Source organism: Mirounga leonina, unplaced genomic scaffold (genome assembly GCF_011800145.1).
Source record: "Mirounga leonina isolate KUSES-001 unplaced genomic scaffold, KU_Mleo_1.0 Mir_418, whole genome shotgun sequence".
NCBI classification, from domain to species: Eukaryota; Metazoa; Chordata; class Mammalia; order Carnivora; family Phocidae; genus Mirounga; species Mirounga leonina.
In genome coordinates, this window is record NW_023270739.1 from 7,777,542 (window position 1) to 7,789,768 (window position 12,227).

Here is a 12,227-nt window from a genome sequence, read left to right on the forward strand (position 1 = left end):
GGGGTGCCATGGGGGACTTGGTGATGAGTCCCGAGCAAGGCTCGGGCCTGTGGGGGAGGGGAGGTATGGCGCATGCACGCGCGCGTGTGTGTGTGGGGGGGTGAGAGTCAGTATCAGGTTTAGGTGCACATAAATGTGACTACTTTTTTTTATCACTGAACTCAATTTGCTCATAAGCTAGTTTCCACCCATGGACTTGGTCACATTCAAGGATACTCCCTTCACATTTTCCTTCGCCTTCTTAGCCAGGCTCATCTGCCCTGTCCTACCCCACTCCCATATTACCAGAGTCACCCTGCTTTCCCCCCAGAGGTTCCACGGTCTTCCTCCTGAGCCCTCGGAAGCAGAGTACCAGCAGGGCCACCATGCTGCACAGCGCCAGGGAGCGCTATCCACATCGCAGTCTGTGTGACTGGAGAATCCTGAAGTTGTGCAGTGCACCACCTGTGCTACTGTACCCTGTGGTCCCGAGCACAAGCTCTTACATTCTCAGATTCTTTTTTTTTTTTTTTAAGATTTATTTATTTATTTATTTGACAGAGAGAGAGATAGCAAGAGCAGGAACACAAGCAGGGGGAGTGGGAGAGCGAGAAGCAGGCTTCCTGCCAAGCAGGGAGCCCGATGTGGGACTCGATCCCAGGACCCTGGGATCATGACCTGAGCCGAAGGCAGACGCTTAATGACTGAGCCACCCAGGCACCCCTCTCAGATTCTTCTTATACTACCTAGAGTTTCTACCCAGAGCTGAGGCCAGGCGGAGGGCATCAGCCCTCTCTCGGGGAGGGAGGCCGAATTGAAATCCTCGTTATACCCTCTCTTATCTTCTGGCTGGTCAGATGCTTAATTCCTTGGTGGATGGAGGTGATGAGGTCAAAGTACAATTTTCAAACTGCTAAAATCATGATTCTCTAGCAAAACTGTAGTGAGCCACACATCAAAGATTTATTTAACTTATTAATGAGGGAACGAGTAGAATGGTAAAACTGGTTCAAAAGAGAATGTGAGAAACTGATCCACCTACCTACCTACCTACCTACTGTCTATCATCTTACACTGCACTACTACTCACATCACCCTGACCCTTGGTCTGGAACAGGCCTTCCGGCTGCCCTTGCCCCTGCTGGCTGTCCATGTGTCCCCAAGTTTCTGGCAGTTGCCTTGTAATTACCTTTATTTGGTTCAGTACACCTTTGGGTCCCTGCCCTCCAGGAGCGTGGTATCTAATGGGGCGAGGATGACAACTCAAATCCTTTTTTACAGGCTTCGTGAGCATTTCCCCCATGCCAGGCCCCATGCCTGCTCTGGGGACACAAGATGACCATGGCCTCACCCCTGCCCTCAGAGGAGCTCTGAGCCCATGAGAGAGACAGACAAATAAACAGAATCTCGTAACACCAAGTGCCAGCGCTAGAATAGAGGTCCCAGAGGCAGCGGAGAGGGGGAAGTATTCTGCCCTGGGGATGGGGACGGGCACCAGGGGCCACCATCCAAAGCAAAGGACGGGTCCTGCCTCTAAGGGGAGGGAAAAGTTGCTCCTGCCCTGGTGGGAGGGCAGGCAGCAGACTCAGGCATGGGACATAGGTAGGAATCTGGCAGGTGGAGAAGAGGAAAGGGCACTCGGGGCAAAGGGAACAGTGTGAGCAAAGGCCAGGCGAGGAGAACACGCCAGGCATATGCATGTACTTTCTCCCAATGACCAGAGGTAACGGGGTCACCCCAAGATGTTTCGGATTATCAACAGAGACCAGCACATACCTCTCTACTTAATTAGCCTCAAAAAGAAAAAAAAAAGTAATTCTTAAAATGGCAAAAGCGAAGCATCAGCTTGGAGCAAGATTTAAAGACGACAAACAGCCCGAAATAGCCAGACAGCTTTCCCCTGTCTCTTCCGTTTGCAGGAGTCACAGTTCTCCCCCTGGGGAAATCACTCCCCACTGGAGTCAGAATGGCTGGGGGTCACGAGGAAGGTGGGGGAGGCAGCAGCATCTGGGCAAAGACTGTTCACCTCCATTCCCTCATTGGTCCTTAGGGCACCGGGAGAAGGAGGTGGGATTAAGGATTATTGTAGGGTTCATTTGCCAGAACCGAGTGGCTAAGCAACTGGCCCAGAGTCGCACAGCTGATGGGAGGTGGCGCTGGGAACAGAGGGCAAGGTGTAGGAGCTCCCTGCACACCGGGCTGCCCACGCCCCCATTCTGGGCCTCGTTCCCACACCCCCACGCCTTCACGGGCTACGGGGAGGTTTTAAGGAGATACTTTCGCTCCAGGGGAGAAATTGCTCGCTGCTGGTTCCCAGAGCGGGACTCACTAGATCAAACACACAGTAGGTGCCCGACAAGGATGTTGGATGAGTGAGTGCGTGCAGGAGAGGTGTAGGTGGTGGGGCTCGAGTTCTGGCACCGGGCCACAAGTGCATGGATTCGACCCTAAGACGGGAGACACTGCGGTGGGGGGGGGGGGTGCTGCTGGAGATGGAGGTGAGAAGTGAGGGCGGCCAATGAGACTGGCTCTGTCTGCGCCTCCGGCAGGGCAGCCAAAGGGTGACAGGTCTCAGGACTTGCTCCCCAGCCCTGCCTTCCGCCTCTCCCCACACCAACCCATAGAACAGTCCCTAGGCACACTGAGCACCTCCTTAGTGTGAGGTCCGGGTGCTATGCTGGGCATGCAAGCATGCATCATCCCCGAGCATGTGACGACCCCGCGAGGCTGCTGTCACGGCCCCCATCCTCCAGGGCAGCCAACCAAAGCCCAGGGAAGGTTAGGTGAGCCCAGGTCTGTCTGGCCCAGGTCTGTAAACGGGAACAATGTTGGCAACTAGTTCATGGAGCCCTCCTGGGAGGCGTGCATCAGATGCTTAATGAGCGCAAACTGTTTCATTCTCTGCGTTTCCTCGTCCTTAGCTTGAGCTCACTTCCTCTACCCAGGGCTGCCTCTCTGCCCCTCTCTGCGCTCCCTTCTCTCTACCTGAAATGAAACGCTCACCCTTCTCCCCTTAATGCACAGCCACCTTGCTGCTCTCCCAGCCTCCTCAGAGTTGCTCCCAGCAGCCAGAGGAGTCTGTGATCCAAGCCCGGCCACGTCCCAGCCCTACCTAACCCTCCATGGCTCCCCGTGGCCGAGGGAGAAAGCACCTCCTCTCCTGGGCGTGATCTGGGCCCTGCCTCCCTTCTCCAGCTTGCTCTCTGGCCTCAAACCCCGCCCTGGCCCCTGGCCCTTTGCTCACACTGTGACCCTGCCCCCCACCCCCCAGGTCTTCCCTGCCCTACAGCCAGGCTCAGAGTCCTCACTTCCTGAGCTATTGCCGCTGGGCTCTGTATCTGCCCTCGCAGTCCTTGGAGCTCCCAGGCAGTGACTGGACCTTTCTCTGGCACTCGCCTGGCGTGGAGAACTCAGCGAGTGCTAAGTGAATGAATGAATGGACCACTGAGTGAATGTGTGGATGAGGAGACCGGAGATGGAAACCAGCAGGGAAACAGAGGGATGGGACACAGCCCATCTGGGCCGATCCCCCACCAGCGGCTCTCCCTGCACCACCCCCGCCCAGGTGAGGACCAGCTGGCTCCCCGGTCTCTCCTCCTGGCTAACAGGGGTCAGGGGGCCTGTCCCTCTCCCTCCTCCAGGCTGCTACCGCTACAGCTACGTGGGCCAGGGCCAGGTCCTCCGGCTGAAGGGGCCCGACCACCTGGCCTCCAGCTGCCTGTGGCACCTGCAGGGCCCCAAGGATCTCATGCTCAAACTCCGGCTCGAGTGGACACTGGCCGAGTGCCGGGACCGGCTGGCAATGTACGACGTGGCTGGTCCCCTGGAGAGGAGGCTCATCACCTCGTGAGTCCTGGGAAGGTGGGTGGGAAGGGGATGGCGATGCAGAGTCAAAAATCACGCCTCGCATTCAGAGCTGAGAGGCTGTGTGGCCCTGGTCCTCGGTATCTGCTGTCTGAGAGACAGGCTAGCCCACAGAGCAGGAGGAATGGAGGCTGGAAGCGGCCGTGTACTGTGGCCAGTCCCTCTTCCCTCCCCGAGCCTCAGTTTCCCCATCTGTAACAAAGCAGATGTACTAGACGACCCCTCAGGTCAGCTCTGGGAGGCCATGTGGCTTGTCAGGATGCTTCAGAGTCTGGCAGCCCCCTGCTCTGTTGCTTCATGGCTGTGTGTCCTAAGGCAAGTGGCTTTGCCTCTCTGAGCCTCGGTTTCCTCACTCGTGAAATGGGTGCACAATCACACCCACCTTGCAGGGTTCTTGTGAGGATTTAAATCAAACCATCCGTGGGGCACCTGGATGGCTCAGTCAGGTAAGCATCCGACGCTTGATCTCGGCTCAGATCTTGCTCTCAGGGTTGTGAGTTCAAGCCCCGCGTTGGGCTCCACACTGGGTGTGGAGCCTGCTTAAATAAATAATCAAACAGTCAATCAAACCATCTGTGCCAAGATTCTCACACATGGCAATGCCATCCATTATTACCACATGTTAAAGGTATCCGTTAAATATCCAGTAACTGTTGCTGGTGGGGTGGGGTGGGGGGCACCAGGCTGCTGCCTTCTCTGTCTGGCTTGGGCTGGGCCAGCTTCCAGGCAAGAGCGGGGGTGGGACCTGCGTGTTCAGATCAAGGGCAGTCCGTGAGGGTGAGCGACGCAGGTGTGGGGGGTGGGGACAAGGTTCTCCCCACCCCCCACCCCCCTGCAGGGCCTCTCTGAATTCCTGGCTTTGAGGCTGCACGCTCACTTGCAACACCCCCAACACGATGACCTCAATCTGGGGTGTGCGTGGGCTGGGTTCCTGGAGAGCTCTGGGAAGTGCAGAGAAGCCAGACACCATCTGATTTCCAGGCCTGATGAGGGTGGGGACGCTTAAGGGCTTCCCCTGAGGCTTCTTCAAGTACCCTCCCCCAACCCCATCCTGTTGTTAGGGAGGGGACCCGGCTCAGCCTTGTCCCTACTCACGATGGCACCCAGGCAGCTCAGAGCCTTGGAGGTCTACAGTGATGGGTCAGACAAGATCAGGGGATCCCCATCCTTGTGTCCCAGAGCCACGAGAGGTCTTCAGGGGTGATAAGGAGATAGAGCAGAAGGGACCTCGACAAGTTTAACCCCGTGGCTTGTTTCCTGGGCTCCACGCCCAGGGAGACTGGGAGACATTTTAGTTACGAGACGAGCTCTGCTGTGAAGGAAAGAAAAGAAACCCCAACATTAAAGCCTGCAGTGCCCATTGCAGGTGACCTCAGGTCCCTCAACCCTGAAACCTCATCTCCCTGCAGGGTAGAGACTGGGCACTCTGGGGGCACAGGGATCCGGAGGGACGGGAGTTGGCTGGGATAGTCTGGGCAACCTCCTGGCCTCTCTCACCTGAGGAGCTCGCCTGACCCTCACAGGGCCTCCAGTCAATCTCCTGGGCCAGAGAGGGTCGGAAACCTGTGCATGGACACACAGCAGTCCACCCGAGCCCCTTCCCAGGCCCCTCCCGCCCTGGCTACCTTCCTCTGTCCCTCCAGGGTCTACGGCTGCAGTCGCCAGGAGCCAGTGCTGGAGGTCCTGGCGTCCGGGGCCGTCATGGCGGTGGTCTGGAAGAAGGGCCTGCACAGCTACTATGACCCCTTCGTGCTCTCCGTGCAGCCCGTGGCCTTCCAGGGTGAGGGGTCAGGGGTCCCGAGGGATGCGAGGAGCGCTGTGGCAGAAACCCAGGGCCCAGTCTGGCATGCCCTTCCCCTTCTATGCTGTCGTTGGGGTGGGATGGGGGCAGAGGGAAGGTTCTGGAAGCTCCTCTGCTCTCCACCCTCCCATGCCCTTGGCCTCTCTCTCCTGTCCTCTGTTCTCACTCTCCTACCCTCCCTGTCCCTGTCCCTCCTCTCCCTCATTCTCTCTCCTGCCCTCTTTCTGTTTATTGGCTGTTCTGTCCCCATCCTGGACCTGTGTCTCCTCTCTCGGCTCCTCCCCCGGTCCTCTTCCCTCCGCACCCGCTTGAGGCTGGAGTGTGGGTCTGTGGTCAGGAGGCCCGAGAACCTCAGATTCACCCCCAGACCATCCTCTCATTCTGAAGGTGAGCCCCACAGACCTCCCTGGAGATGGCACTCAGCTCAGGGAGGGCCACTCAGCATTTCCGGGAAGGGCTCTCCAGGCTGCCCGCTGGCCTCCTGTTCCGGATCTCCCTCCCTCCTTCCCTGACCCCCTTTCTCGGGAAGAACCCCACCCTTCATGCCCTGGCAGTCCTTGGGCATGGATCAGCCAAGCAAACCTTGCAGGTTCCAGAGCTGGCGGAAGAAAGGGTTGCAGACGGGAGACCACAAGCCACTGCCCCACCCCCGGCAATCTGCCTCTTCCCCTCCCTCTCCTGGTGTTGACCCCAGAGCTCTCCTGGCAGTGGCCCAGGTCCCCAGCTGCCCGTGCGGGGTTCTGGCAGCCCTCTAGGGTTGCCTGCTGCTGAGGAGGTGCCGCAGCTGGCTCTGGCTGACTCCACGGGAGTCACTGACACAGCTCAGGGGACAGGGGAACAAGGACCCTGACTCCAGGGAGAGGTAGCAGGGCAGCTGGGAACCCTCCTGATTCCTCACCCTCTCCCTGTGTGACCTCAGCCAGGTCCCCCCTCTTCTCTGAGCCTCATCTTGGAAAAGGGGCATGCCTCTCCCTCCCCCCAGCCCCATAACCTTGAGGCTCGCACAGTTGTGAACACATGAAGTAAAACGGTCAATTGCAGCGCAATCCATGTCAATAGCTACCATTTATTGAGCACTCACTACATGTCAAGCTGTTCGAACATTTTATGTCTATTTAATCTGCTTAACTGCCCTGTGAGGTATGTGCTCTTATTGTCCCCATGTTACAGACAGATGGGGAAACTGAGGCCCAAGGTCACACCGCACCACTAACCTCTACTGTTTAATGGCAGGAGGGTGGTGGGGTTACAGCTGTCCCTCACCCGCTGGGAGGTGCAGTGAGCTGGGGCCGGGGGACCCTGTGTAACCGCTGTTCTTGGGGCCCAGCTTGCGAGGTGAACCTGACCCTGGAGGGCCGCCTGGAGCCGCAGGGCGTCCTCAGCACACCTTACTTCCCCAGCTACTACTCGCCCAGCACCCACTGCTCCTGGCACCTCACGGTGAGCCTCGTACCCTGCCGCCCATCCGCCCTCTGCCCAGAGCACCCTGTGGACCTCGGGAAGCCCCGGCTGGGAGGGGACCAGTGTCCTGCCTCTGCTGATGCATCATCCGCAGGCTGAGCCCTGGATGCAAATCCCTCCGGGTTGGGGGGGTGACAGGTGTGGCCAAGGTCTGCCCCTGTGGGCCACAGTAATGCCTATTTGTTGAGTGACTGACCAACTTCAGTCCCCACTGGGGCTCTGTGTCGGCGGGCCTCCTCCCTTTGTTGTCCTGGGAAGTGGGGCCACCAGCCCAGTGACAGCCCACAGGCCACTTGGTGACTGGCTCCTCTGTCCCAGGTGCCCTCTCTGGACTACGGCCTGGCCCTCTGGTTTGACGCCTATGCTCTGCGGACGCAGAAGTATGACCTGCCATGCACCCAGGGACAGTGGACGATCCAGAACCGGAGGTACCCTCCCGGGACCCCCTTCCTCTCCCCAAAGTTACCCACGTTGGGAGCCCTTGTCCCAGACCTCAGAGGGGCAGCCCTGGAAGAGAGCACAGGCTACAGCCCCACCCCTTGACCCATTCCCTGTCCTGGTCCCCGCCCCAGCCTCCCCTCCTGCCACCCACAGGTCTCCGCCACCTTGGATGGTGATTCTAGTTAGAGTGAAAGGTTGCACTTGGGCACTGTCACCTCACGGTCTGGTCCCCTGAATCCTTCAATGAGATGGTGCAGGAACCCCAGGACTCAGCAGGGCTACAGCGCGTGCCCCTAAGCCCATCCCTGCGCCATCGGAGGCCCCTCTTCCCTTCTCTCACTCCCTGCTGATGGCCAAAGTCAAGTGGCTTCCTGGCTAGGAAGCTGCGCAGCAAAGGCAAGGCTGCTTTTGCTAATCCGGCCATTTCCACAAGGATGGTCTCTCCCTATCACCCACACCGCCCGTGGGATTCTTGCCCTGCTATCTGTGCTGCTTCTGGCCCCCTGGTGACAAAGTTGCTAAGAAAGAAGTGAGTCCCTCCGGGAGATGGGCCAGGACACAGGGGGGCCAGGCCACATGGGGGGCTGTCTGTGGGTCAGTGGTGACTGCAGTTTGATCGGTAGGAGGACGACTGGTAAATGCCCCCTGGGGCAGGCAACTGGGGGTCACTGGTGGCCCTGACAGCTGCGAGGAGTGAGGTGGGCAGGTGGTGGGGGACGGAGACAGTGCAGGCGTGCGCTCCCCTGTCTGGGAAGAGGAGGGTGACCTGGGACATTCAGGGGAGGGGATACTTATGATGGGAGGGGCTCCACGTCTAAAGCTGGGTGGGAGCCTCCCCTAGAGGGAAAGAGGAAGGGTCAGACGCCCTTGGTGATGAGATGAGAGTTAGAGAGGGGAGGGCCGGTAGGAGGCATGGAGGGGGAGCCGAAGGAGGCCCTCCCATGGCCCCATTCTTGCGGGGCAGAGGTTTGGGGAGAGAAGAGGGATCTTGAAGGAGCCTTGCAAAGCTGGGCTGGGGTCCGGGGATGCTGAAGAGAAGCTTCTGCATCTGATAGCAGGTTGGGCCTCTATCCTCCCTTCTAATCCCAGGATTTGGTGTAGGGGGCAGGCTCCAAGAGGCTGGGATTCTAGTATGCAGAGTTCCTGATTTTTTGGCTTCACAGACTTTGAGTCTCCAAGATTCCAATACACTAAAATTGGGAGGTTCCCGGACTCCTGTTGGTTGATCCTATTCAGACAAAAGGGGACAGGGATTGACAATGCTCATTGGCGAGCCAGCGTGCTTTCCAGGACTTTGGCAATTTATTAGGGACTGGGATTGAAAGGAAAAGGAAGAAAGGCCTGAGGTGTGACTTCAGGCCCATGCTATTCGGGGGTGACGGGAGATGGTGTGACTTCGGGCCCATGCTGTTTGGGAAACAAAAGGCATCCCACACCCTAGTGTGTAGGTGACATTTCTGCGTACCACGACCTTTATCCTCATGGAGTGCCCTGGGGACCCCCTTGCTAGCCTCCTGGGGCCTGCCCAGACCGAGGCCGGCTGGGCTCATCCCTCAGCATCAGGAGCCCACAGAATGATGGTAGGAGTGGCCCATGTTTCACACTTGTTCAAATGATGATGCTATTTTTTCCTGTCACCCTCTTGACCCCTTCCTTGAGGAAGGAGCAGGAGGGCCCAGGGTCTGCCGCTCCTGCCCTTCCACCCACATGGCTATTGCATTTGCCCAGAGCCAGGCTCACCGGCCTGTGACGTCAACGGCATCATCATTCCGTTTCCCAGAAAGGGAGTCGAGGCTCAGCACGATTAGGCGGTGCCCATTCGGGCCTGCAGTCAGAGCCTCTCCCACACCCACCACCAGCTGGGAACATGGAGGATGGTCCCCACCATGGTCCCTATGGAGGGCCTTCCCTCTCTCTCCGTGATACAGCCAGGAGGGGTTGGGCAAAGGTATGGGCCCTGGTTCTAGGGACTTGCTGAGCTACCCTTGGGTTTTAAATGTGGGTCCCGGATGGAGAGAGTCCTAATTAAAAGGAATGAGGCCGTGATGGTGGGATTTCAGGCACTAGACAGGTTCTAGTGGGGTTGTAGGGGGCTCCCTCCCAGTGTCTCAAAGCACCACTGGGCTATAGAAAGTAGGGACTGGATGGGCCATTGAACCCAATCCTCACCCATTGTACCGGAGGGGAAACTGAGGCCTAAGATGCCTAAGCCTAAGGACTTGGCTTCTTTTGCTGGTCTTTTGCCTTTCAGTGGTGTTGGAGGGATTTCAGGGTGCAGCCAGGTGGTGGATGGGGGGGCGGTGGGGGAGGCCTGACGGGCACGGCTCTCCCATCCCTCTTCTCTCTCGTCCCACGCCTCCCTGTGCTTCCTGGCGAGCTGGAGATGTGTTCAGGGGAGTCTGTGTGGAACTCTGGGAGCACTACCTTCCCCATCTATACAAAGAAGGGTTAGACCAGCCCCAGGCCCCAACTTCTTATCATTTACACAGATGTCTGAAGAAAGACGTTGTGTGTATTAGTTCCTAGTGAAATGTCACTCCAGATGAGGCTGGTGAGGTGCAGAGAGCTGAAGCCAGACAGATCAGGGTTGGAATCCTGGCTCCTTCCCTTCCTGCGGGCGAGGGCTCACCTCTCCCAACCTCCGGCAGCTCATCTGAAAACTGGCCATGAAACAGACCCCCCCGCCCCGCCCCAGGCAAGACTAAACGAGATCTGGGATGGAGGACACCGGCTCCTGTAGGCCCAGACAGAGCACCGCTCTAGAAGGCACCGACCAGGAGTTAACGACTGGCTCTTGATGCTGGGCCAGGGGTTTGCGGTGCCATTCCCTTCATCCTCAACACCTTGGTGAGGAAACAGGCCCCATACTGCCTTCACCTACCAGTGAGGAACCCAAGGCACAGAGAGGCGAAGTCATTTGCACCACCTCACCCAGATTGCAAGTGGGGGAAGCCAGAATTGAGCAAGGCAGTCAGATCCAGAGCGCGTGTGATACGCACACCCGTGCTTTGTGTGCACGAGTCTGTGCACGTACCCACGCACACCTAAATGCTCCGCTTCGTGCAGAGTCTTCCTGCGGAGCTCTGAGCAGCCGTGCTGGCTGTTCACTCTCTTGGCCACGGCACTCCTGACCAATCCACTGGCATCCTGGTGGGAGGACCGACAGCTTCTGTGGCTCCCGCCAGTTCTGAGAACGGCCTGGGAAGTCCCATCTCTATCTTCTGAGACCTTCGTGAAGGATCCGGGGTCCCCAGGTGGAGACTAATGTCCCCAGGCCTGCCCCCAGGCTGTTGCCCATGTCTGAGCCCGGAAGGGAAGGCAGAGGTATACCTCCAAACCAGAAGCACCGGTCAAACCATTTCCTTTAGTTATGATCTTTTTTGATAATGATCATCCAATGTAGATGCTGGGAAATTCTTTGAATGAGCATTTGTTGGAAAATTTACTTGTGTGGGTGGCAAAGATATGAGAAGTCTGGGGAACGGTGTTGATTTGCAGACACAGGGCGTGTAGGGAGGGGAGGCGCAGTCCTTGGGCCCAGAATGGCCATGGACAAGGAGCAACGGAGGGTGGGTTGGGGGTGAAGGTGACTTGCCCTGTAGGTGTCAGCGCAGTGATGAGGGAAGGCTGGTCCGGGCTCCCTCCGCTGGCTGGGCATCCTCAGGCTTGTGGCCTCGCTCCTCTGAGCCCTTTCTGCCTTTCCCTGCCTTGCTGCTTCCTACCAGCTCCTCCCAGTGCCCACGGCCAAGACCTCCTGCCCTCTAAGTGGCCTGGAGGCAGGGGAGGGACTTGGCCTGGTGAGACTGGCCCCCAGCTGCGTGGTTTTGCAGAATCCACTTGAGCTGGGTGTCACCCCAGCACAGACTTCCCCCTTTCGGGGAATCTGCCTCTTGCCCAGCTTCCTCTCCTGTGATGTCACTTTTCTTGTCATCTGCCCAATCATTTCCCCGGCCGTCCCACTGATGGGACAGGCAGAACCACTGGCTCGTAGGCCTGCTGGAGCCCCCTCCGGCCTGGCCTGCCTATGGGGTGGCTCTTGGGCTCCCCTGGGCCCCTGGGTGGCCAGCGCTGCCTGCAGCCCCAGCGGCTCCTGGTCAGGCGGAGTGTCTGCTCCCGATGCTGGGTGCTGGCCGTGTGGTGGGCACAGCTCGTGCCGCTGCCCAAGATGAGCTCATAGGCTGACTGTGTCAGTGGCTTGCTTCCAGAGAAGTCATTTTCTCATCTCGTTTCTCAGTTTCTCATTCCTTAAAACATCCTTCAAAGGAGATATTATCACCCCTATTTTATAGACGTGAAAACTGAAGCTTGCTGACGCTGATGTGCCCAAGGGTCACACAGCTGATTCATGTGGCAAAGCTGGCCTCCAACTCAGCTCTGCAGCTCTGGGTCCAGCGCTCTGGTCACCATGTCAGATGCTGCCATTCTCCCTTCTTTAGTGCTTGCCTTCTCTGACCCTCCTTCCCACTTAATCTGTCCTTAGGGAAGGGAATGCCTGTGTGTGTGCATTCATCCATCTATCCACCCACCCCGCCTTGCTGCCTTCATCCATCCATCCATCCACCCACCCAGCCTTCCTTCCTTCATCCATCCATCCATCCACCCACCCAGCCTTCCTTCCTTCATCCATCCATCCATCCACCCACCCAGCCTTCCTTCCTTCATCCATCCATCCATCAATCTA

The 12,227-nt window shown here is 58.0% G+C and overlaps 1 protein-coding gene across 1 annotated transcript in view; it reads left to right on the top strand.

The window, feature by feature from the left end:
- TMPRSS6 (transmembrane serine protease 6) overlaps window positions 1-12,227 on the top strand; it is a 36,202-nt gene that overhangs the window by 12,427 nt on the left and 11,548 nt on the right. Inside the window, exons 7-10 of the mRNA XM_034987579.1 lie at window positions 3,621-3,825; window positions 5,487-5,623; window positions 6,972-7,084; window positions 7,424-7,533. Coding sequence (XP_034843470.1) covers window positions 3,621-3,825; window positions 5,487-5,623; window positions 6,972-7,084; window positions 7,424-7,533 — 565 coding nt within the window. The remainder of the gene's footprint in view (window positions 1-3,620; window positions 3,826-5,486; window positions 5,624-6,971; window positions 7,085-7,423; window positions 7,534-12,227) is intronic.